At 55.8% G+C, this 23,922-nt stretch overlaps 8 protein-coding genes and 1 non-coding gene across 9 annotated transcripts; 5 read left to right on the top strand and 4 right to left on the bottom strand.

Annotated features, from left to right (window-relative positions):
* Positions 1–425: 425 nt before the first annotated feature.
* On the bottom strand, positions 426–4,200 carry P152DRAFT_472650 (HECT-domain-containing protein; the record flags this gene model as incomplete). Its single annotated transcript, XM_033681168.1, has 3 exons — positions 426–1,417; positions 1,475–3,751; positions 3,804–4,200. The coding sequence occupies 3 exons, from the start codon at positions 4,198–4,200 to the stop codon at positions 426–428; spliced, it is 3,666 nt and encodes a 1,221-aa protein (XP_033535478.1).
* A 1,474-nt stretch (positions 4,201–5,674) lies between these two features.
* On the top strand, positions 5,675–5,746 carry P152DRAFT_t28. The gene has a single exon. It is a non-coding gene; the product is annotated as a tRNA-Cys (tRNA).
* A 611-nt stretch (positions 5,747–6,357) lies between these two features.
* P152DRAFT_501460 (uncharacterized protein) lies at positions 6,358–7,233 on the bottom strand (the record flags this gene model as incomplete). The annotated part of the gene is made up of 2 exons (XM_033682319.1): positions 6,622–7,233; positions 6,358–6,595 (listed from the first exon to the last, which is right to left on the bottom strand). Coding segments are annotated over exons 1-2 (423 nt in total), but the record flags the coding sequence as incomplete, so codon positions are not given.
* A 726-nt stretch (positions 7,234–7,959) lies between these two features.
* P152DRAFT_394383 (undecaprenyl diphosphate synthase family protein-like protein) lies at positions 7,960–9,186 on the top strand (the record flags this gene model as incomplete). Its single annotated transcript, XM_033676253.1, has 3 exons — positions 7,960–8,166; positions 8,219–8,478; positions 8,538–9,186. 3 exons carry the CDS (start codon positions 7,960–7,962, stop codon positions 9,184–9,186), a joined length of 1,116 nt encoding a protein of 371 aa, XP_033535480.1.
* Positions 9,187–9,666: 480 nt separating this feature from the next.
* Positions 9,667–11,822, top strand: P152DRAFT_448244 (alpha/beta-hydrolase; the record flags this gene model as incomplete). Its single annotated transcript, XM_033678042.1, has 2 exons — positions 9,667–9,669; positions 9,735–11,822. The coding sequence occupies 2 exons, from the start codon at positions 9,667–9,669 to the stop codon at positions 11,820–11,822; spliced, it is 2,091 nt and encodes a 696-aa protein (XP_033535481.1).
* Positions 11,823–12,062: 240 nt separating this feature from the next.
* Positions 12,063–14,654, bottom strand: P152DRAFT_393962 (cysteinyl-tRNA synthetase; the record flags this gene model as incomplete). Its single annotated transcript, XM_033676225.1, has 3 exons — positions 12,063–14,255; positions 14,312–14,422; positions 14,472–14,654. 3 exons carry the CDS (start codon positions 14,652–14,654, stop codon positions 12,063–12,065), a joined length of 2,487 nt encoding a protein of 828 aa, XP_033535482.1.
* A 646-nt stretch (positions 14,655–15,300) lies between these two features.
* Positions 15,301–16,716, top strand: P152DRAFT_380745 (tRNA methyltransferase complex GCD14 subunit; the record flags this gene model as incomplete). The annotated part of the gene is made up of 1 exon (XM_033675720.1): positions 15,301–16,716. A coding segment is annotated over one exon (1,416 nt), but the record flags the coding sequence as incomplete, so codon positions are not given.
* Positions 16,717–17,816: 1,100 nt separating this feature from the next.
* Positions 17,817–18,923, top strand: P152DRAFT_448247 (polyubiquitin; the record flags this gene model as incomplete). Its single annotated transcript, XM_033678043.1, has 3 exons — positions 17,817–17,838; positions 17,963–18,190; positions 18,256–18,923. 3 exons carry the CDS (start codon positions 17,817–17,819, stop codon positions 18,921–18,923), a joined length of 918 nt encoding a protein of 305 aa, XP_033535484.1.
* A 289-nt stretch (positions 18,924–19,212) lies between these two features.
* P152DRAFT_294451 (uncharacterized protein) lies at positions 19,213–22,999 on the bottom strand. Its single transcript, XM_033675037.1, has one exon. It carries the CDS (start codon positions 22,515–22,517, stop codon positions 19,662–19,664), a length of 2,856 nt encoding a protein of 951 aa, XP_033535485.1. The 5' UTR covers positions 22,518–22,999; the 3' UTR covers positions 19,213–19,661.
* Positions 23,000–23,922: the final 923 nt, after the last annotated feature.

Raw genomic sequence — 23,922 nt, forward strand, 5'->3', positions numbered from 1 at the left:
CTTACAGATCACTGGCTCATCGCAGCCGCGTTTTCCGTACGACGGGAATCCGCGATACTGAATGTAAGACAAGCATCAAGGAAGCACCCGTCAAGCAAAGACACGAAGACGTCATTGGGGTTGCGCAGCGGGAGAATTCGGGGAAAGTCGCCATCCATGCCGCTTCAGCCTTATGCTTAACATCCAACTACGACAAGGGGACAGAGGACCATAAGGACATTGGAAGAGAATAATGTCTGGGTGGCTGGAGATGAAATAGGAAGTCTTTGTTCTATTTCATAGGGTTCGTCATTTCGACTTGGGTCCGACAGGTTTCTATGACCCGTCCAACTACAGGTACATACAAGAATACCACCACCATAATAGGTCTATACAAAGTCCGCTCCAACCACCAACCAAGATGCCACCCACCCCTTCCGTTCCCCTTACTTTAACCCAAATCCCCCACTCTCCGTCACCGCCCTCCACAACTTCTCCACCAGCCGCCGCCGCGTTGAATACCCCCACAGCATCACCTGATTGAAGCACGTCCGCGCGATCGGGAACCGCTCCTCCACCCCGGGCCCGACCCCCGCGCACGTCACCCGAATCACCAGGCTCGCTGCCCCCACCGCCGGCACCCGGTCGCTCCCCGTGATGAACCCCAGAATCCGCCGCTGGTCCGCCGCGTTCGCCACTCGGAACACCTCCCAGAACCACTTGACTACGGGGATCTGCTCGGCCGGGTCGGTCGCCGTCGTGCCGTTGGGGAGTTTCCACCCTTCGTACACGGCGACCGCTTGGAGGGACGCCACATCGACGCCCTGCTCGGCGTCGGCGCCGCGGACGAGGAGCTCGACTTCTTCCGCGCGGAAGAGGGACGTCGCGTTGCCGGCGCACACGGTCCAGAAGCCGCGTTTGAAGGGCTCGAATTGGCGGGCGACGGCGCCGTCAAGGACGTAGCGGACGTAGGCGTCGACGTAGGCGCCGACGTTATCGTTGGTGACGGGGGTGTTGGCGCCGTTGGGGGCAAGTTCGAAGGGGAATGGGGACCCGTAGCGGTCGAGGGAGGCGGTGAAGTCGAGGGTGAGGTCGGTGAGGTCGCCGGTGTAGGTGAGAAGGGAGCGGAGGCTGCGGGCTAGGGTGGGGTGGAGTTCGGAGAGGTCGTCGAGGGTGGGGACGAATGGGGGTTGGGTGTGTGGTTGCGCGGGGACGTTGTGGGCGTCTCGGGATTGGGATGAGGCGGAGGGGTGGGAGGATGATGGGGCGTTGGCGAGTAGTTTGCGGAAGCAGAAGGGTGGGAGCGCAACGTCGAGGATGGTGCTGTTGTAGATTGCGAGGCCGAGGACCGCGCCGACGAGGTGGTATTGGTCGGATTGTTCGAAGGAGAAGGGATTGAAATAGCAGTAGTTGGACTCCGAGTCGTAGAGGAACATTCCTAACTTGGGTTAGCCATTGCGGCATTTCGGATGGAACTATCAAGGAACAAACTTACCATGATTCGGATCAAACAACTCCCTCACCAGCAGGAGGAACCACTCCTTCCTTAATCCGCCAGCATCAATCCCTTCTTCTCCAGCGAACTGCACTCGCAACCCTTTCTTCACCTCCTCCACCCCACTTCCACCCACGCTCTCACTAATCCTCGTCAAACTATCCTCCACCAAACAGTCCCTTCGGACCCTCAGATGGAAGTACTGCTCCACCACCCGATTCTTCAACAACCCATCAAAGAACGCTTCACGCGCCTTGTTCTCCATCTGTCGCCGCGCATCGTATTCTAGAATGCGGATCTTCGCCCCGATCGACAGGAAGAAGGGATACTGACAGAACGTAAACGTCGCCCGACGCGACTCCCACGCCTCGAAGTCCGCGATCAAGTCGCCGGAATAGTCGAGCAACGTGTTGTAGAAGTCAGATGTCGGCAGGAGTTGCCCATGGTTTCGAGCACGGTGTCGTACGGTGGCGGCTGATAGGTCACCCGCACCGTCGACGTCGGGAGGCGGTGGCAGGCGTCGGGAGTAGTAAATGCTATTCGCGGCAAACAGCAATGCCATCACCTTGGATGCGGCTTTCAATTGCCAGTCGTCCGCGTACACAGGTACCCGCGCCCCGGGGAATACCTCCGATTTCCTACCGTTCGCACGGCGCGATCCGGATCCGCTCGCGCCGACGCCGCTACCAAAGCCAGAATTATTTGATAGTCCGATCGCAGCATGCAGCTGTGCTGATGTCGAGGAGCCGATGCCAAGGCTCGGGATCAACCCGGCGGTGGGATCCTGGTTCTGGCTGTTGCTCCGTTTGCGCTGGTCCTGCCGGCTGAGACGGTAGGTCACGAAGCTTGCGACGATGTCCACGGTGGTCGTGAAATGACGTTCTTCGTACTTGGAAAACCAGCTGACAAGGACGCGGTGGCATTCGGGAGGAAGAGTGGAGAGGAGCCCGAGAATCCGCTTGATGATTCCGGAGTGGTTGCCGGGCTCATTCGTCCGGGCTCGACCGCGGGAGGGCGAGGGCTGATGGGGGGTGGATTGCAAATATGGTCGGTCTACGTTCGGATGGAGTGTTCGAGACGGTCGCCTCGGCTTGGGCAATTGCAACGCATCCGCCATGGATTTTCGGCGGACATATCGACGGGCCGTAGAACCATGAAGTATCGGGTTGGCTAGCAGGATAAGAAGAAAACGGATATCGTTCGGCTCCCGTAGCGGCCGGCCGGGTCGTTTGAGGAGGTTCTCGGCGACTTTTAAAAGGACTCGTTGGGTGTGAATTCGCGCATCCTCCAGATCTTGCTCTATCTCTTCCACTGCCGTTCCATAGTCCGGAGTATCCTCGGCGGGAAGTGTGCCGGGCATTACAGTCTTTGCGACTTCACGCCAGGACTGGCCAGCACAGAAGACGGAGTTGTACCACTGGTTCACCTCGAACCAATGCATCATCGGCGACCGATTGGTAACGAGCGAGCGAGACGGTTCCACGTGCGGTTCCTGGCGAGAGTATCCTTCATGAGACACATTCCGTTCAAGCCTTCCGGTCCACCAGAGACCGTTTTCAGCAACGTCGCCCAATAATAACGTCTTGGCATCCAACTCGGGGGCAACTCCTGGGAAGCCAAGTGCTTGATTAGGCCGTTCGTCTCTTGACCTTGGGGTGGATATTTGGGCGGAACCCTCGCTGCGAGTTCGATGTCCTGTTTTCGGGCGTCCAAGGGCGAAAGATGAGTTCAGGCACTCCCAATTGCCGAAGCTGCTGATGATATAGTCTTCGAGGGGTCGGAAAATACCTCGGACTCGATCGAAACGTCTCCGCTCCTCCATCTCGGCTTGGGTTAACCTGGGACTAGGTAATTTAGGTGAAGGAATAGGTGGGTCCACGGAGGCGGGATGAGGTGATATAGGAGGTGGAGGAGGGCGACGGTTTGGCGGTGGAGGCGCTTTTTCAGGAGCAGAGCTGGACAGCGTAGTGGGCCTCAGGGTAGCTTCGGACCCTCTGTGGCCCCGTTGTCGAATCTCAAGGTGTTTCCCGAGAGCCTCGTCGATAGGATTGTCTTCCATCCCGTTCTGATCGGCTGTAATCGGACCGGGAGACTCTCGAAGATCTCCGCCAGGTGATGGTGTATGTTCTCCGCCTTCAGGGAGGTTTGGCGGTCCCGGCATGGGCCGTAATCGAGGCGTGCCTGCTTGGCCGTTTTCCATATTCTTGCGGGAATGGAGGTATATTTCTATACATCGGTGGATAATGGCTCGTGTCCGCTCAACAGACAGAGGATATACTGTGAAATCGAAGTCAGTTTCAAGCCGATGTTACCGGATATCCTCACGTACCTCTCTGCGGCTGACCGGCCCCAGGATAGGTCCCTGGGTGCTCTTGACCTTCGCTCCTTACTTGCCGTTCGCCTCGTCTCTGCTGTGACATCGGCTCCAAATCATTGACCATCAAGCATGACATGCACCGGAAGACTTTCAGACCTTTCGGCCATTTGACTTTCGAATCGCATGTCATACATCGTCCAATCTCGATGTCTTTGTCCTCGGCTCGTTTAGTCGTTGGAATCCTCTTCAGCGGACTTCCATTCGGAGAGCTGTCCACATCCTGATGGACGAATTCATCGTCGGTCGAGTCGACCGCTCCGTCTGCCTCGACATTCGCCGCACTCTTCCGTCGACCGAATATATTGGGGAAAGGATGGCTGAGACTCCTCGCATGCTGTCGTTTTGGCATCGTGGAGCGCGTGGAAGGAACACCTGGCCGGGCATGATGCAGCGTGGGTATCGAGGAGCGGTCTGGAGGATTATAGGTGGAGTTACCAGGAGTTCTCCCACCGTTCCGACTTGCTCCAGCGTTGCGATTCGGATTCGTGGAGTCGATTATGGGATGCGGGATGGTTGGATGTGGGAACTGGTACGGTGAAAGAGGCATGAACTTCTGAGAAGCTTGAATCACTCAAGGAATGGGTATTGCTAGGATTTAGTGTTGGGCATGGAGCGATCTGAGTGAGATCTAACGAACTGTCAGGGACCTTGTTCACTAATGCAAGGCGCTGGGGGTTGCTTCGTGTTCATACTTACGACGTCACTAAGTGCGGAATCACTGCGGATACTGGCGCCGTCTGACACAATAATAGAACTCGTCTTAACGTCTTCCGGTGAAGCGATGCCGTGGCCTGGTAGCGCTAATAGCTATGAATTGAGGGGTGAACGAGCGGAAATGTCGCGTGTGGAACGAATGCAGACGACATTGATGATGCCGAATACGAGGTCGCCTTGTGGATCACGGAAACAATGCCATCCCCTCTCAATTTAAATACGCTCCAGCCAGAATTTAAGGAAGTCAAGATGTAGGTAGACCTCGATGCGGCGAAGGGAGGTGCGTAGGTCTGTAACTCTGTAAGGGTCGTGGCCCAACGGTCCTGTCTCCAGAATAAACCGTCAATCTGGTAGTTATGGCCACCCAGTCCGATTATTCCAGTTGTAATTTGCTCAGACCAGTCGGTGGAACCTTGGTAGGGTGGGAAAGCTACATACCGAATTCAAATACTCCGTATATTTTGCAGATCTCGGCCCTTGGGGTGGACTAGCGTCGCATGTAGAACAAATGGGAGAAGAGGAATCATGCATATGGAGGGATATGGATTATTATATATGAGTAAGAGGGAAGAATTGACGTTTATTTAACAAGCTCACGAATCAATGGAATGGGATTAAGATGCAACTCTCAAGTCGCAACTCATGAACTCAGCTGCGGATAGAGGACGCCATCTCGGGTGGCTTCCGCGTGCAGCTTCAAGGTCTTGAGCAATTGCCAATTGGCATCCGGCAGACTCGGGGCATAATTACCCAGATGCGACCTATCAACTAATTAATTAGGGACATCAGTGCGAGTTTCCCATGCCAAGAGCATCGTCTTTGATCCGTCGATCTCTTGCGGTATGTCGCGTATGACTGCAGATCCAGGAGATGACTACTATGTAATACCGTCTGACACAATCTGAAAATGGAGAATTTCTGGTGAAATGGCGTCTTGGAATATGGCCCCAACTGCAGCTCTACAGGATCCACTAAAGATAATAATTGGGAACTTAACTAACTTAGATATAACGGTTAAGTTCGCAGCAGCAGATGGGAAGAAATCTGGGTTTATCGGCGCCATGGGAAATAATTAGTTATAGTATTTCTCTCAAATACTTTGCTATCCAGGAGTGGTAGCTCAGTGGTAGAGCATGGGATTGCAGATCCCAGGGTCTCGCGTTCGATCCGCGATCGCTCCTTTCGAGTTTCTTTTTGGTTTTTTAAAACTTTTTTGGCCTTGCCCCTTTTCGCCCATTCCATCTAACTTAGTAGAGTCGACACTTTAGTAAAGATTTTTTGGGGAAGTGACGGAGGTAAAGAGTGACCTCTACCGGAGCCAAACTCTTTGCCTTTGCACAACAGACAGTGGTGGCAGTGGAAGTATTACTTGTAGTATATTTTGAACCGTTTGATCCCCGACTATCTGCGTCTTGGCGAGCTGGTAATAGCTTTAACTAGTATTACACTGTAGCACGACCAAATATTCCTCTCTTGCCTTTTTCCGGGAGGTAGTAGTAACTATAGACTCGAGAATCAACAGACATCCATGACAAGCACGGGACCTGTGGCCATGAGAGCTTGGAGACCGGACGAACGAATCTGACCTCGGGGTATGTCAACTCCGCAGTATAGAGCGTCAGCTATGAGCTTCAAAGTTGTACCTTGGATGGCTGTACAACCGGGCGGATAGTGCGACTTAATCCTTCCACGTATATCAAACGATCGGACATCCAGGGTTGAATAGGAGCTAGGGACGCGATTGTGATGCTTTAATTCGAGTTCAAAAGCACCGAAATTCCATCTTACACACGTCTTCCAAGATCTCAACCACAGTAGTGTAGCCACCTTTCCAGCATTTCAGAATGATATCTCGGAACGGGACATCGTCCATTGGCGGAAACATTTCTTCGCCACAGAGACGCTCAGCTTCATCACTATGTTCAATCTCGTCATAGGGGCGCCGTCTGGTCATGATATCGAAGATCAGAGAGCAGAACGAGAAGATTTCGGTGGTGATGGACACTTCAAAGTGGTCCATGCCAACGACCCTCGGGTACGGTGTCTCAGGAGCAACCATGGTTCTTTGTCGTTCAGGGCGGAACCGGAGAAGTCGCAGAGCAAGATGGAAAGATCATTGTCGACCAGAAAGTCTCTTGCACTGACGTCGCCTTGGATAACATGCTTGAAATAGATGAGGGTGATACTTCCGCCCGCCGATTCTACCCACGATATCTTTGTCCGCAGCGGAACCGGTTCCATCGAGCCCAGCAGGAAGGCCTGAAGGTTGCCATTTTTCTTGTAAGGAAATAAATGCCCACCTCTGCGAACTTTATATAGGCAAGGATACCCGGTTGGTGTCCTAAGTGCTGGTAAATCTCGATTTCGCGTTCCATCAGCATCAAGGATTCGGATTCTTGATATCTTGCATCTTTCGATACATCCTCATCGTATGTGTCCACGTTGAATTTATACGCATGATTTAAAACCGTGGTGCCATCTTGAGAATGCCATACTGCTGCCTTACTGCCGTTCATCGGGGCGAGGATTGTGCGATACTCAGGATTGATGAACTCTGGTCGGGAGACCTCGTGGAGGCATCTTGATGATACCTATATGGACATTAATAACACAGCTATACAGCGGGTGCCTCATGTAATTCCCACGAGGGCGTCTACCTCAGTTAAGTGACATTAAAAACGAAATTCTTGTCCGAAACAAGAATCGATCACTGGAGGCCGGTGGTCAGGGATGGTATGGATCGCTTGCGGGGAAGGATACTGGTAACATCCCGTACATAGCCTCTATAGAGCCATGCTTCTGAGTTCTGAGGAGGCCAGTTTAGATCTGGTGGATCCCGCCTAGGATTCTAGAGGTCTGTAGGCTGGTAAATCTAGAATGAATGTTTTGAAACATTTCATTTCTCAGGGGTTTATGTACGACAGTACGAGCAGCTTGAGCAGCGGGCTGGGACTGGACATGCAGAGTGAGTGCACTTTTCAGCCTTGCAGCCTGAAGTATTTCTGCAGCTGCACGCTGTGTTGACCAAACCAGAACTGGGGGCTTCGCGCTAAATTCGGCAGGCGCAGGCCTCCGAGATTCCGGCGCCGATCAACGTGGAGTTACGACATCCAAGTCCCAGAATCCCAGAATACCATTTGATATGCATCACCAGCTTGCGTTCATTCACGTGGAGTGAACATCACATGCCAATTCCTGGCAAGCATGAGTTAATCGTCCGCCTGTATTCCCTTTTATGCTTCGTACTTGTATTAATCCAGATACCTTTCGTTGATTCCTCCGCCTTTTCCTATATTCCGAATCCTATCGACTCCGAAAAGCATATTTAACCATTGTACGCGCCATCCCAGAACACCTAAAGCAATCACCACCGCCAACTAAGCCGGAAGTCAGCATGACTTCCGTCAAGAAATGGATTGCTCAATCCCCGCCCGTCGAATGGGTCACCCAGCAGGCCCGGGAACTCCTGATGGGCACCTTACGACAAGGGCCGATCCCACAACATGTCGCCTTCGTGATGGACGGCAACCGTCGGTTCGCGCGCGGCAACAATATGGAGACGATTGAAGGGCACAACTTGGGTTTCGAGGCCCTTGTGACGGTACCTTTCCCCGCGCACCGATGCGAAAGATGCCCCATGCTAATCCGCGCAGACGCTGGAAGTGTGCTACAAGGTCGGCGTCCGGGTCGTGTCCGTGTATGCGTTCAGCATCGAGAATTTCAAGCGGTCGAAGTATGAGGTGGATGCCTTGATGGATATGGCGAAGGTCAAGATCGGGCAACTCGCGCAGTATGGTGAGCTGATGCAGATGTACGGGGTTCGGTTCCAGTTTCTGGGCAGGCGAGAGATGTTGCGACCCGATGTGTTAGAGGTCATCGACCGGGCGATTGAGTCGACCAGCAAGAATGGACGGTGAGGACATCAATATCAGGCGAAATAACGGTAAACAAAGCATGGCTAATTCCCCGCAGAGCCATCCTCAATATCTGCGCTCCATACACCTCACGAGACGAGATCACCACCGCGATCCGCGACACCGTCATCGACTACAGCAAACCCGTCCCCCCCTCCTTCAAGCGTCCCTTCTCCGAGAATCGTATCGCCCGCAACATCCGCGCCCAGCAACTCGCATCCGGCAGCGATGGCCCTGCGGAAAACGACTCCCAGTTCCAACCGGACGGCGCTCCCCAAACCGAAGCAGGCGCATCCCAAGCCCCGGACAACACCACCAACGGCCGCTCCGACGCCGACTCCGCCTCCGTCACCTCCGCCTCCCACACCTCCAACACCCTCCGCCCGAGCACCACGACCAGCACGACCTCCCCGACCACCTTCCCCGACCCCGAAACCATCACCTCGGCGACGTTGACCGATTACATGTTCACGGCGGGGATGCCGCCGCTCGACCTATTCATCCGCACGTCGGGCGTCGAGCGGCTGAGCGATTTCATGCTGTGGCAATGCCACGAGAACACCGAGATCGTGTTCGTCAACTCCCTGTGGCCGGAGTTTGGGCTGGCTCGTTTCTTACCCGTCCTGTTGGAATGGCAGTGGGATCAGATGACTGGGAATCGGGGCGGAAAGGGTCGGTGGAATGGGAGAGGGTTGAAGGTCGCGTAGATACGAATACCTATAAATCTATCCCCATTTTTTCACCACGAGCATGCGTCCCGTCCTGTCTATTTATACGTTCAACGGTTCGGTCCGGGGTGATGTATGCAATTTTTCCGCTCCGCCACAGGATTAGCCCTATCCCCTTCACCCTTCACATATGCCGGGCGGGGCATGGCATAAAGCAGGGAATTGATATCGAATTATCGATGATCCTCCACGGAGCCTCATGGTGCACTACGGAATACGAAACGGCAAGGAAATTTGTTGCACAGCGTCATGTCTCATTTAACATTGCGTTGACTCGAAAAGTCTCACCTGTTTGAGGTTTATAAATCGTCAAATGTTAATCCTTTTCTCATTCATCCGCTTCATATGCGATTCCATGTGGCCCGACTCAGCTCCAGAGCTGTCCCTATCGAATTCATACCGCTGTTGGTATATTGGTTTTTTTGTATATTTTCGTAAGGCTAGGCTGGTTGGTGAAGTATGGTACGTACTCCTTATGAGGCAGTATTATTCGTCCTACACTCCGACTGTATATTGACGATCGACAGTTACCATGGCAGCTTTCCTTCGTCATCGCGTCCTACGTGCTCCCTCCTAGCTCCGCACAACTCTTCCCCCCTCCTCCAGTCTACTCCACCATCCTCCACTCTGCCAGCAACCCGAATGTCACCATCTCCTACACGTCCCCCGAAAAGGGGACTTGTGCCACCATTTTCGACACTCAGAGCCAATACACCGGCTACATAGCCTTGCCTCCTGGCAGCATCTCATCTTTCCCGACCAACCATACCACCAACCTCTTCTTTTGGTTCGTCGAGGCGCGGGTCCATCCCGAGACCGCCCCGCTGACGGTATGGCTAAACGGCGGCCCGGGGAGCAGCAGCATGGCGGGACTCTTTCAAGAGGCAGGACCGTGTGAGGTGGTTCAGATGGCCGACGGCAACTATGGCACGCAGCCGCGGTGGTGGGGGTGGGATCGCAGCTCAAATCTGCTGTTCATCGATCAGCCGGTGCAAACGGGGTTCTCATACGATTCGCTGGCGAACGCGTCCTATGATATCCTTCGGGACGAGTTCGTCAAGCCTCCGACCGATGTGCCGGACGGAACTCCGGCATACGGGTTCCTCAACGGGACGTTTAGTAGCGGAGACACATGGTCGACGGCGAACACCAGCGTGGCCGCCGCGCATGCAGTATGGCATTTCATGCAGGCATTCCTCCCATCATTTCCGAAATACAATCCCTCTATACCGGAGAATTCTACAGCCGGAGGAACGGTCGAAATCAACCTCGTCACCGAGAGCTATGGCGGCATCTTCGGCCCAACCTTCGCAACGGTCTTCGAGCAGCAAAACTCCCAGAAGTCAGTCGGCCTCCGCGGCAACACCACCGCTCTCGAGATCCGGCTATCGAGCCTCATCATCATGAACGGCATGATCGACCTCATCACCCAGATTCCCTTCCTCCTCACCTTTCCCGCGAACAACACCTACGGTCTCCGACTCCTCGAGCCCAACGCCGTCCAAGCGGGCCTCACCTCCTTCCACTCCCCCGCCGGATGCGAAAGCATGGTCCGCCAATGCCGCTCCCAAGCCGCCGCCCTGGACCCCACCGGCTCCGCGGCCGTCGCCTCCATCAACACCCTCTGCGCGAACGCCCAGGCGATCTGCGGCCGTCTCCAAATGCCCTATCTCCAAACCGGCAAAAGCCTCTACGACATCCGCCACGACCACCCCCTCGTCTCCCCCTCCAGCGCCTACATCGAATACCTTAACACTGCCCCCGTCCAGCGCTCCATCGGCGCCCCCGTTAACTTCACCGAGACCAACCGCCCCGTCTTCGACGCCTTCCAGCGCACCGGCGACTCCGCCCGCGCCAACCAACTCACCTCCCTCGCCTCCCTCCTCGACCACCACGTCCGCGTCGCCCTCCTCCACGGTGACGCCGACTACGCCTGCAACTGGCTCGGCGGCCAAGCCGTCTCCCTCGCCATCGCCGCCCTCGCCCAGACGCCCGGCTACGCAACGAAATTCCCCGCCGCCGGCTACGCCGACCTCGTCATCAACGACACCTATGTCGGCGGCGCCGTGCGGCAGTTCGGCAACCTCTCCTTCTCCCGCATCTACGACGCGGGACACCTCCTTACCGCCGACCAGCCCGAGACCGCCTTCACCGCCTTCACGCGCATCGTCCGCGGCACGGCGCTCACGACCGGGCAGCGCGTCGACCTCGCCGGCTACGCTAGCGCCGGCCCGCCGACCGCCGACCATGTTAACAAAATGCCCAAGCCGCGTGAGAAGACGTGCTGGGTGAGGAACCTCGGCGGCACCTGCACGGAGGCGCAGAAGGCGCTCGCGCTGGCGGGTAAGGGGGTGGTGGTGGGTGGAGTCCTGTATGAGAAGGCGGGCGATGTCAGGCCGCCGCCGGGGGAGGCGACGGGAGGGACGCCGGGGAGCCCGCTGCCGAATACGACGTGGCCGGGGGTGGGGGACGGGGCGAGTGGGACGCGGGGGTGGCCGACGGGGGTATATACGGCGACGGGGACGCCTTCGTCGGGAGGCAGGAGGGAGAAGAGGGTGAGTGAGCGGCTGTGGGCGGTTGTGGGGGTGGCTTGGGTGTGGATGTTTAACGGGTGATGAATAGCGGGATACCTGACATAGTATGTATGATATAGCATGGACAGTAGCATATAATAGTGGGAATCTGGGACCTGGAGGAATGGGAATATGGGATAAATTATATGATCGAACAATGAGACTTTTTATTGATCAGGTAAACATGCCGAAACCTCTCAGCGCTACAGTCAATAAATGATCCGCTACCGTGATCTTATCACCTACTCAAGACAAACCCCACAACCAACACATTCTCTCCACCTACTCCCCCTTTCCCTCCCGCCCCTTCAACCACCCCTCATGCAACTCCCTCTGCCTCTCCCACTCTTTCCTCAACTTCTTCCCCCTCGCTTTACTCACCTCCTTTCCCTCCGCATCCCTCACCGGCAACCCCTCCCTATCCCACTCACTCCACTCCGCATTCCGAAACATCTCCCGCGGATCCACCCGCGCCTTCTCCTCTATCGCTCGTTTTTTCGCCTCCGCCTCCGCTTCTCTCCGCGCCTTCGCCGCCAACTTCGCTTCCCCCGCCGCCGCCTTGCTCGCTCGCTGCGCTCGCAGCTCCGCGTTCAGCGGTCGCACCAGTGCCGGCTGCCCGTCGCGGTCCTCGAGGTAGATGCCGAGGTCCCAGAGCGTGGCGTCGCGGAGGCGGTCGCAGAGGGCGAGGACGTCTTTCGCGGGGGCGGAGGACGCGGCGAGGGCGGCGACGGCGTCGTGGAATTGGGAGGAGGCTTCTGCGTAGGGGAGGGAGGCGGCAGGTTGCAGTTTGGCGGTGGCGTCGGGGTGTTGGTCGCGGGAAGTGGAGACGAGGGTGGAGAGGGTGGTGGTGGGGGTGCCGGAGAGGGCGGAGGTGCGGACAGAGTCGCGGAGGGAGGAGAGAGGATAGATGAAGGGGATGGCGGGGGCGGGGATTGTGATCCCTTCCCAGCCGATGGCGTCGGTTGAGTTGGATTGGGGGTTGAGGCCGAAGATGTTGGTGATTTCGGTGACGTAGCGGGCGACGGCGAGGATGTCAGACTGGGAGGGGGGTGAGGGGGAGGTGAGGGCGGTGTTGACGTCTGTGATCAGTTCGGAGAGAACGCGCATTGCTTGCGGCGTGTTGAAAGAGTCGCAAAGTGCGGAGTAGACCTCTTGACGGACGGTTTTGATCTTCTCTTGGAGTGCGCTCCCCTCTTGATCAACGGCGCTGTCCGCACCCTCCGCCTTGCTCTGGGATCCCTGCATATGATGTTGAATGTCCACCGCCTTCAGGAAGAAATTCGTGGCCTTCTCTTCCCACGCCTGGCCCTGTTTCACCAGGTCTTCCGTGATCTCGATCCCATCCTTCCAATTCCCCAGCAGGAAAACAATCCGCAATGAACGCGGGGTCCACTCTCCTTTGCTCAACGCCTCGCGGATCGTGGTGAAGTTCTTCAAGGATTTCGACATCTTCGACCCCTGAATCGACAGATGCCCCATGTGCATGAAGTAGTTCACCCACTGATGATTCGGCTTCCTGCAGCTGTCCACCGCATCCTTCGCCCAATGCGCCTCGCTCTGCGCGATTTCATTGTCGTGGTGAGGAAACGCGAGGTCGATCCCTCCCGAATGGATATCCATCCGCTCCCCGATCACGTCCGACGCCATCGCCGAGCACTCGATATGCCAACCCGGCCGGCCCGAACCCCACGGGCTTTTCCACGACGGCTCCCCCGGTTTCGAGGCCTTCCACAGCGCGAAGTCGGCCTCCGATCGCTTCGTTGCGTTCGTGTTGCTCAGCGCCCCTTCGCCGTCTGCCTGCAGATCCTTGTCGCCGCGATTCCACGGCTCCAGCCTCGCGTACGAGTTCCCGGCTTTCTCGAACGCGGCGATGTCGAAGTACACGCTCCCGTCGGTGGTGACGTAGGCGAATCCGTTGTCCACGATCTTCTCGACGAACTTGACGATGTCGTCGCCGTACTCGGTCACTCGTGTCAGGACGTCCGGAGGCAGCACGTTCAGCGCACCGACGTCCTCGAAGAAGCGTCGCTCATATTCTTGGGTCAGCTTGGTGAAGATGGAGTGGTCGCTGGCGTCGATCAAGGCTCCGGAGAGCTTGTCCAGATACAGCAGCAAGGTGTCGTCGGTCTGCGCATAGAAATCGCCCACCACCATGGCACTGGGGTCTTCCATAGCGATCCTAAGTGCCACCGAGGCAGACGTGACGGTCTTGAGGTGCATCTTCAACTTCGCCTCCTTGTCTCCGGGCGGGCTTCCGTCGTCGGCAAGAGCCTTCCCTTCCAATACTCCTCCATAATGCGTCACAACCGCTTCCTGATATTGATCCGGTGCGAGGTTCTCCGGTAAAAGAGGGAGATTCTTCGCGGTGTATGTGTCGAGTGCGTCTTTCGTGGCATCTAGGAGGGCCTGGTCTAAGGTAGGATGTTTCGCTTTAAACTCTTGTAGGAGATGTCTCTGTCGTCCGCGCAGAATGATCTAGAATCGGTTAGGTATTATGATCTACCCATACGCGCAATATTGTGGTGATATACCTTGTCATCGACATCAGTGATATTCATAACAAACTTCAGATCAAATTTGAAGAAGTCCTTCATGATGCGCCGAATGATATCCGTCGTCACATAGTTGCGCGCATGTCCTAACTACAACCACATTAACCAACTTCTCCCACCACGGTCATTGGAGCCATACATGTGCATCATCATAAACCGTTGGCCCGCACGCGTACCAAGTGACCTTCTTCCCTTCCAGATCCACGGGAACGAATGGCACTTTCGACCTTGTCAAGGAGTTGTAAATGTTCAATGGCGGGGTCCCTACGTCCTTCTTCGGGGCGGGTGGCTGTTGCCATGGAGGCTGTTTCGTCGACGCCATGGTTCGGATATGGGTGTATCGCAGGGTGCTCGAGAATGGAATCTGTCGAGCGCAGGTGAATTGGGATTTATGCTTCGCAGTGACTGTGAGAAGCCAGCGGTGCATCAGCGAGTGAGCGAAGGAGCGGATATCACTGATTGACGGCTTCTTACTTCTCAGTCAGATAAGGACAGAGTTAGAGGAAGAAGGAAGGACGAGAGGTGGAGGAGTCAAGAAATATATGGGAGTGAAGCTTGGGGATGACTCTTAACTCTTCATTCTTCCTCTGGACTCTTAACTTCCCCTTCCAATTAATTGTCGTTGTGAGAGGACAGGGATCTCCCCGCTAATAGGAAGATCTCACCCTCCATGGCTCCTTCCCTCGAAAATCTTCAATTTTGGATTTAGAGTTCCAGACAAATGCCAACATTCCTACGCTCAGTCGATTGAACCCCCCTATTGCAAAGGTTCGTTGCAAGAAGGCGTATTCCTAGTACTTCTATAGTCACTCGAAGATCATCACCATCTCACCGATCCATTGAACCCTCCGCGCCAATTCCATCGATCAGCGACTCCATCTACATCTACCAGTATTCCATGAATCAGTAACACCTCCATCCCCAACTGCTACTCCTCTACAGCCACAATGGAGACCTCGCCCAATCCCCACCCATCCCCCTTCCTCACCCCACCCCCCTCCGCCCAGGCCGGCACCCTCGCCCTCCTCCACCTCCGTCGCGACCACATCCTCCCCCTCCACCTCTCTCCCTCCCCCACCGCCCTCGCCAACACCCGCTTCGGTAGCTTCCCGCACAGCACCCTCATCGGTGTCCCCTGGGGCTCCCAGGTGCTCTCGTACAACGTGAAGAATGCGCCGGGGGACCGGGGGTCGGGCGTGTCGCGGAAGCGGAAGCGAGGGGAGGGCGAGGGGAACCAAGCACAGGGTGCACAGGTCGCTGGAGATGCGGAGAATGGGGATGGAGAGGGGGAGCAACGGGAGAAAAAGATGGAGATCAGCATCGCGGGCACGGGGTTCGCGCATCTGCTGCCGCCGACGCCGGAGCTGTGGACGCAGAGTTTGCCGCATCGGACGCAGGTGGTGTATACGCCGGACTACAGCTTCGTGTTGTCGCGGCTGCGCGTCCGGCCGGGGAGCACGATCATCGAAGCAGGGGCGGGGAGTGGGAGTTTCACGCATGCGTCGGCGAGGGCGGTGTTCAATGGGTATGAAAATGGGAGAAAAGAGGAGGGGTCTACGGGGGAAGATAGGAGAGGGAAGGGGAGGAAAGGGAGGGTGTTTAGCTTTGAGTTTCACGAGCCGCGGAAGGAGAAGTTGCAGGAGGAGATTGATGCGCATGGGTTAGGTGGCCTCGTCACGCTTACGCATCGCGATGTGTGCGAAGAAGGGTTCTGCTTGGGGACAGCTACGGATCCGACGACCTCGAACAACAATCTCGACACCGCTCCGAACGCCGACGCCATCTTCCTCGACCTCCCCGCCCCCTGGCTCGCGCTCAAACACCTCTCCCGCCGGCACCCCACTCCCCTCAACCCCACCCAAAGCGTGCGCCTCTGCACCTTCTCCCCCTGCATGGAGCAGGTAACCAAGACGATCAATACGCTGCGCGAGCTCGGTTGGGTGGAGATCACGATGGTGGAAGTGATGCACAAGCGGCTCGACGTGCGGCGGGAGCGGGTGGGGGTGGCGGAGGAGAACCTCCGCGGGGGCATTGGAGTGCCGAAGGACGTGAGTGAGGCGGTGCGGCGGCTGCGGGAGGTGACGCGGGAGCGGGAGGAGGCGCAGGCGAAGCAGATTGCGAACAGTCGACGGAGGCGGGAGGGTGGTGGGGGAGGAGAGGGGAAGGGGAGGAAGGGGAAGGGAGGAGGGGAGGAGCATATGACGTCGCGGATGCATCGGAGGGAGAAGATGTTGCGGGAGGCGGAGAGTCGGAAGTTGTATCGGGAGGGGAGGTTGGTGCATCGGACGGAGCCGGATTGGAAGACCCATACGAGTTATTTGGTGTTTGCGGTGCTGCCGAGGGAGTGGACGGTAGAGGATGAGGAGAGGTATTTGGTGAAGTGGAAGCTACCTACGGGAAAGAACTGAGAGGGTGATTTTGGTTAATGAAGTTATTTGAAGGGCATCCATATTCCTTCGTGATATCTTCTCGTAGGATGCCTATTGCTTGACCTTTTTGATGGGTCTGACACTCTAAGACTTCACGATGGACAGGGCGGGACCCTAAGCAGGGTTGTCGATTCCACCATAGATGCAATAACATGAGGGCATGATATCGCATGCGATAGCGGTATTATGAACCAAAATCGGAGATAGATTAATACTTTTTCCTTAGTTCCTAAATCCCAGGCCAAGATGAATAATCTCCGCTGGAAATGGTCGGATCCAGGGCTTCTAGGCTCTCTCACTATCTGGCTTACTGGCTATGGGGCTTTCTGTTAGCGCTCTTTGCTTGATACTAATACCCCAGACAACACGAACAATGACATCATCAGCTCGGCATCCGGAGCCGGAAACGCTGAGTAGTACACTGCAACGACAGGAATTGTCAGATATCTCGGGAACGATTAAACCGCCAGTGAAACAGCTATCACGAAGAGATTATCTGGTCGAGGAGAGACTGGCATATCACGTGGTTGAGAGTTGAGAGTTGAGACATCACATGGACAGTGTTGATCAAATGACTAATGAGGCAGTTGGATAAGGCAGAAGGCTGGGTCTCCTCCTCCTGGTCAACAGTGAAGAGTCAACGAACGGACTGGATGCCGGTATGTAAGATTATGTAACAGAAACAATGCGCTTATCGGTGTTCTCATTGGTAAATTATTGTAACAGTACAATGTGATTGGTGAAGATGCTGGAATCTTCTGGTACCGATTGAGGCTGGTTGATAATCAATGTGGCGGAGGTCAGAGGGGGTAGGAACCTGCCAACTTCGCCTCCCCGCATTGACGGTTTCGGTGAATCAGGCAGGAGCCTCAGCTTTCCCACCTGCGCCTTCCTTCTCCTCCCTATCTGCCTATTTAATCGCCTCCTTCCTCTTCTTCCTCCAACTCTCTTCTCTTCATCTACTTTCAAACTCGCTCACGTACCATCAATCGGTCTCTACTAACTTCAAATCTTCATCAATCCTATCGACAAACTCACATCCCTCTCTATCCAGCATGCAGATCTTCGTCAAGACTTGTAAGTGTCTCCCCCTCATCGCCCCAGCTGATAACCCTCATTCCACCGCGAGCGGGGTTACTCGTCAGCAACCACCACTCTCAGCGTTCACCAACGAAGCAACACGAAGGCTAACATCTTTCAGTGACGGGAAAGACCATTACCCTTGAGGTCGAATCATCGGACACCATCGACAATGTCAAGTCCAAGATTCAGGACAAGGAAGGCATTCCTCCGGATCAGCAGCGCCTGATCTTCGCCGGCAAGCAGTTGGAAGATGGTCGCACTCTGTCGGATTATAATATCCAGAAGGAGTCCACCCTTCATCTCGTCCTCCGTCTTCGTGGCGGTATGCAAATCTTCGTTAAGACTCGTAAGTTCTCTCACCGTCCACTGAGTCATCGTCTTGAACTCCGACTGACTTCCGCCGCCAAACAGTGACCGGCAAGACCATCACTTTAGAAGTCGAATCTTCCGATACCATCGACAATGTCAAGTCCAAAATCCAAGACAAAGAGGGCATTCCTCCGGACCAGCAACGTCTCATCTTCGCCGGCAAGCAGCTTGAAGACGGCCGAACCCTGTCGGATTACAACATCCAAAAAGAGAGCACTCTCCATCTCGTCCTCCGTCTCCGCGGTGGTATGCAGATCTTCGTGAAGACGCTCACTGGCAAGACCATCACCTTGGAGGTGGAGTCATCCGACACCATCGACAATGTGAAGAGCAAGATCCAGGACAAAGAAGGCATCCCGCCTGACCAGCAACGTTTGATTTTCGCCGGCAAGCAGCTCGAGGATGGTCGCACGCTTTCCGACTACAACATTCAGAAAGAGTCGACGTTGCATTTGGTTCTGCGGTTGCGTGGTGGTATGCAGATTTTCGTCAAGACGCTCACAGGAAAGACCATCACGTTGGAGGTGGAGTCGTCCGACACCATCGATAACGTCAAGAGCAAGATCCAGGATAAGGAGGGCATCCCACCGGACCAGCAGCGATTGATCTTCGCGGGGAAGCAGTTGGAGGATGGGCGGACGCTTTCTGACTACAACATTCAGAAGGAGTCGACCCTGCACTTGGTGCTGCGACTTCGTGGTGGGCAATAGACGGGTTGATGAAGATGCGGCGAAACGATGGGTTTCAACGCCCGGACGTTTTCAACACGCGCTTCACGATGGGATTTTTCTTCATATTCGGTTAGCGGGATTCTCGGAGTCATCATACCACATGGTTGGGCCTGTCATTTATGAATAGGGTTATTACCATTCCACGGTGCCACGACTGGCATATAGTTAAGAGGTCCTCAAGGAATTGACGTGTCAGATTCCAATCTCTTGATCCAAGGTCATCTGATCCTATTGCAAATCGTGAATCGTAACGTTGATCGTGACGCTTCTGCCAGTTTGATATCTCAAATCCGGTGTTTGCATACCCGTGGCAAACATGTCTGACGGATTCGCCACATCACCATCCACCGAATCATGCTGTGTCGAACTCCAGATACGCCGTAGAAGAAGCTCAAATAGCCTCCAGTACTCCTAGTCACAGAGTTCAAAGCGAATGGAGAACAATTCAAAGGAACATCTCCTGTTGCGAACTGTTAAGACATGATGTGAAGATATAATATATTAGTCCATGAATGGTTTATCGTAATTACAATGGTTCAATAATCCTCCGTATTCCCAAATCCATCCTTCATCGCACGCTATAAAAGCTCGCTGTCATCGAGCGAAGAATTCAAGATTCGTCATTTCCAGTCCCATTCCGAACAGCACCATATCATCAACCCAATCCAGAACAAAATCGGAGATGTCCAAAATCGCCTCCCCCAACCCAAACACTCCTCACGCCGCCACCTCGCCTCCACTCTCCCAATCCCTCCATCCCCCTAAACTCCCCCACGCCGCCAACACATCCTCACTCACGCTACTCCTTACGTCCTCCTTCCGCACACTACTCCGCATACTCATACTACTCCTACCTGACCCTACCGTCCGCCCCGATTCTGCCGTCCGCCCTGACCCCGCCGTCCTCCCCGATCCCGTCCTCGCCACCCCCACCTCTGACTCCCGACTCAGTCTCTTCCTCGTCCGCTCCGCGCCAACACCCATCCCCATACCACCGCTCATCCGCTTCGCCATCCGCGCCTTCACCACCGCCTCCGACACCACCAACCCCGCTCCCTTCCCCTCCCGCTCGCGCTCCTGCGCCGTATGCGCTTCTGCGCTCGCCATCCCCACCCTCGCCTTCTGCTCTACGCCCACCGCGATCGCGTCCAACTCATCCGCGCGACTCGTGCGCCCACCACCGCTGCCCTCGCTGCCAGAGCTGGGGATCACGCGCACGGCGATGTCGGAGGGGGCGTCGGAGCCGCGGCGGGGAGTGAGGGGAGAGGGGAGGGGGGAAGCGGTTGCGGAGGCGGTGGCGGAGGGTGAGAGAGGGAGGGAGAGTGGGGAGAGAGGGCGGGGAAGAGGATGGTGGAGGTTGGAGGAGTGGGAGGGGTAGCAGTAGGTGGTGGCAGGGAGGGTTTCCAGGGGGGGAAGGGGGTCGCGGGGGGGTGGAGAGGGGAAGAAGGGTGAGGGGAGGCCGTGGGGGGTGGAGGGGGTGAGGGGGAAGGCGGAGAGGATGTTGGTGGGGGGGCGGAAGGGGATGGAGGAGGTGCGGGCGGGGATGGGGGGTTTGGTGGTGAGGATGGTGATGCGCTCGCGGTCGAGGGTGGTCGCGGTCGCGGTCGCGGGCTGGGGTTCGAATCGCGGGGAGAGGGGCCGCTCAGTCTCGCGCGGGGGCGAGCCGGAGACGGAGGATTGGGTGGAGGCGATGCGTCGCTTCTCTTGCTTGATGGCCGTGCGGTATCCTTCGGTGAAGGAGTGCTTCGCCATCGCGGCGCGTTTCGATCGCATCATCTCGAGAAGCGCTTCTTCCTCCTCCGTCACGGCCATGAGTTTGTGTTGCTCAGCTTTGAGAGCCCGCAGCTCACTCTCCTTTTTCTTCTTCTCAGCTGCCGTGGACTTTTCGACTGACCGCTCAGCTTCGGGAGGCGTCGGTCGAGGACCATCTTCCACGATCCGGGACAGTCGCGTCTTGCGCGGCCTTCGTGGTGATGTAACGACGTCACTCGAATCGTCAGTAGAGTTATCCCTGGCGGACCTGCTCCTTGAGGACGCCTCATGTTCCCTAGCGGTAGCCTTCGAAGCACCCTCTAACGCCTGCGCCGGAGGATACTCCGTGGATTGTCTGGTTCGCGGTTTCAACTCCAGGGCTCTCGCTCTTCCAATCAGCATCTGACCTGCCGAGTCTCGTGTGTCCGTGGTGTGGACGCTGCTGTCGCAGGCTCTCGAAGCGGTGTCCAGGTCGCTTTCTTCGGCCACATTGTCTTCTTCGTCGGAGGATGAGAAGGACAGCACGCTTGCTTCGTTCAAGTTCGTCCTCGATATCTTGCTCTCGCGTGTCATGGCGGTAAACCCGCTGCGCATCGAAAGCGCCTCCTGGGAATTTTGAGGTCGGAGGGTCGCGTGCGATCGCTTGTCTTGGGCTGCGGAGTATGGTGACGCACGCTGCCTCCTTCGTTCGTCCTCTGGTGAGGGGCGATATCTCTTATCCTGAACGTCGTATGACAGCTGCGACGACGTATATGACCGATACTCGGATGGAGGCTGGGTACTGTGCGGTGTAGCGGGTTCCACCTCAGCATCCTCCTCCGAATCATCCTCGAGCAGACCATCGAACCAATTTTGTATCCCTTTCGGCGGACGACGAACGTTCATCTTGGCGTTGTCGTACTTGTTAGGCGTTCCGCTAATGGGCCTGCTGGCAGGTCTGCTGTGACCGGATGGTGGAGCTGCTGGATCGCCTTGTGGATTGGTCGAGATGGAGGCGATGGAAGGTCTTGTCCGGACTGAACGCGGTGCATCTTTTGCACGGTACGAATCTGCAGAAGCCGCGAAATAGTCGGAAGACATTGACATCTGGGATGGGGAATGGACAAGGTTATGAGTCAACGGTCGTTTGTCCGACGACCTGGGTTTCGGGAACAGTTTCGTTATATCTAGACGCGAACCCCATTTGGATTGCCCCGTTGGTTCTCCATTTGTGTGGTCGGCATTTGTGAGTGTGACTCCGGGACGATTCTGTCCAGCGGAGTTGGGGGGGGAGAGAGGAGCTGGCTTGCCTCGACGTAGTCCTCTATCCCGCACCGCCGAATCGGATGTCTGTTGGGAGATGGTAAGAGGGATGCGCGCGGGGTCGTAGAAGGACCGAAGCGTCGAATCGGAGGGTTGGTGCCGCATATTTCGATTGGTACCGCTGCTAGCCGTGACCGAGGGTGTCAGATTGCGGTGGTGCGTTTCCCCCAAGGCATTGGAGGAGGCCTTGTTTCGAAGGCTCTGGTAGTCGACGTCGGCATTTCGGGATGGATGGTCCACCAGGTCGTAGCCGTCGCCGCGATAGCCGGTATCAGCTCGGATGGCTTTCGATTCCTCCCGCGGACGCTGAACGAAATGCCGCCGCGACGACGAGGGACGTGGCGATGTAGAATGGGTACCGAAGCCGGTAGCACCGAGCAATCGTTCTGCTTTGTTCGCTGGTCGTGCCGATGCTCGTGAAGGAGGGAATACGGTCAGGGTTGGAGCGGATATGTGTTCTATTTGAGGTTGCGGCTCTTGATTCCTCCTCTGGAAGGGGAATATCGACGTTCGACCCATGTTTGGATCGATTCAAGCCGCATTTGTAGCGCTCGGCGAGTGAAATTTCTCAAAGAAAGACCAGTAGAAACGGAAAAGGACGAAAAGAGGCCGTGACTACGTGAAAGCTATGAAGGGCGAATTGCGCAAAGAGCGATAGAGGCGCGTCTCTGTATTCAGCAAACGACCGTCAGCGGATACGAATTGCGAATAGACACGGAGAAAACGAAGGCAACTCGCCCACGGGATCGGGGTTGTGCAGAAGTGGAGGGACGAGGGACCGGTTGGTGTTTTTGGTGGATATGGAGATCGGTACCGTACCACAGAATCGCGATGTAGCACGAGGCGGAAATGCGCTACCTTTCGCTTTCCCAGATCCCGTCCATACTTTCAGGATTCGGTGATCACTAGTTTACCTGGAGTATGCGCCGGTGGGGTTGGTCTACCGGTAACCAGTTGCCCGTGAAAAGGGATAGCGCTTAGTTCTCCCGTGCAACGGAATAAGGGCGGGATTTGGTGGTTAAGTTAGGGCTGATAGGGCCAGGTGCAATTGATATCAAACGAAGGGAGACGAAGAAAGAATAATCTTCCGTTCATAGCACGAATGAGATGGTCGTAATCATACAGAGGTCTCTCGGCGACCGTTGCTCCGCTGCCCCTTCGACCGGGAACCAGCAGTTGGAGTCGGTGAAGCCAACGGGAAACAACCGTTGAAGCCCGGACAGCGAGACGCAAGGACGATTGACGAGGATAGCCCTCGTCCTGCTATCTGTAGTACTGCAGTCCTGGAGGCGAACAACGGAGAATGCCAGAAAAGACCAAACAATTGCACATCCAGTCTGCTGATCTGTTCTGCTTTTGTTCATACAATTCAAGCCTCAAGCAAGGAATCTCCAACTCTTTCTAGGCTCACGGGAATGGACACCGAACACGAAGTGCTCATGCACCAGCCATGCAATTGCTGAGGACCCAAAAGCGAGTCTAATGACGAAGCGTCATGGCGCCAGGAATTGGTTTTTGGAGGGTCACAGGATGCAAGGAGCCGTCGGAGCCGTGCCACCCACGGTGCCAGTCGTAAATGGCGAAGTTCGTCCTTCGTTCAATCGTTCAAATGCCCACATTCCCCGTTTTCCACCAGGTTTAGCCTTTTGGTTGCGTGCAGATCAAGAGATGGTGTAGACAGGCGTTCCCATCGATGTTGGGGCTCCCCTGCATGATCGAGCCGCCATCCAGGGCAGATGCCAATCAAGCGCCGAAATTTCCCAAGTCCGTGAGAAATTGCGGGCATACTTCCCGCTCGGCGCTCAATGGTTTGGGCTGTACGGAATACGTACTATGTAAACACTAAACAGTGTAATGTTGTGTCGGCCAGGTACATACGGGAGAGTTCCAGAGTGGGCAATGGGTGGAATTCCATGTCAAACGT

The sequence above is a fragment of the Eremomyces bilateralis genome (genome assembly GCF_010015585.1).
Source record: "Eremomyces bilateralis CBS 781.70 unplaced genomic scaffold P152scaffold_6, whole genome shotgun sequence".
NCBI classification, from domain to species: domain Eukaryota; kingdom Fungi; phylum Ascomycota; class Dothideomycetes; order Eremomycetales; family Eremomycetaceae; genus Eremomyces; species Eremomyces bilateralis.

What these genes read in the sequence shown, in the direction of transcription:
- P152DRAFT_294451 (XM_033675037.1), bottom strand. Translation starts at nt 22,517, where the DNA reads ATGGGTCGAACGTCGATATTCCCCTTCCAGAGGAGGAATCAAGAGCCG.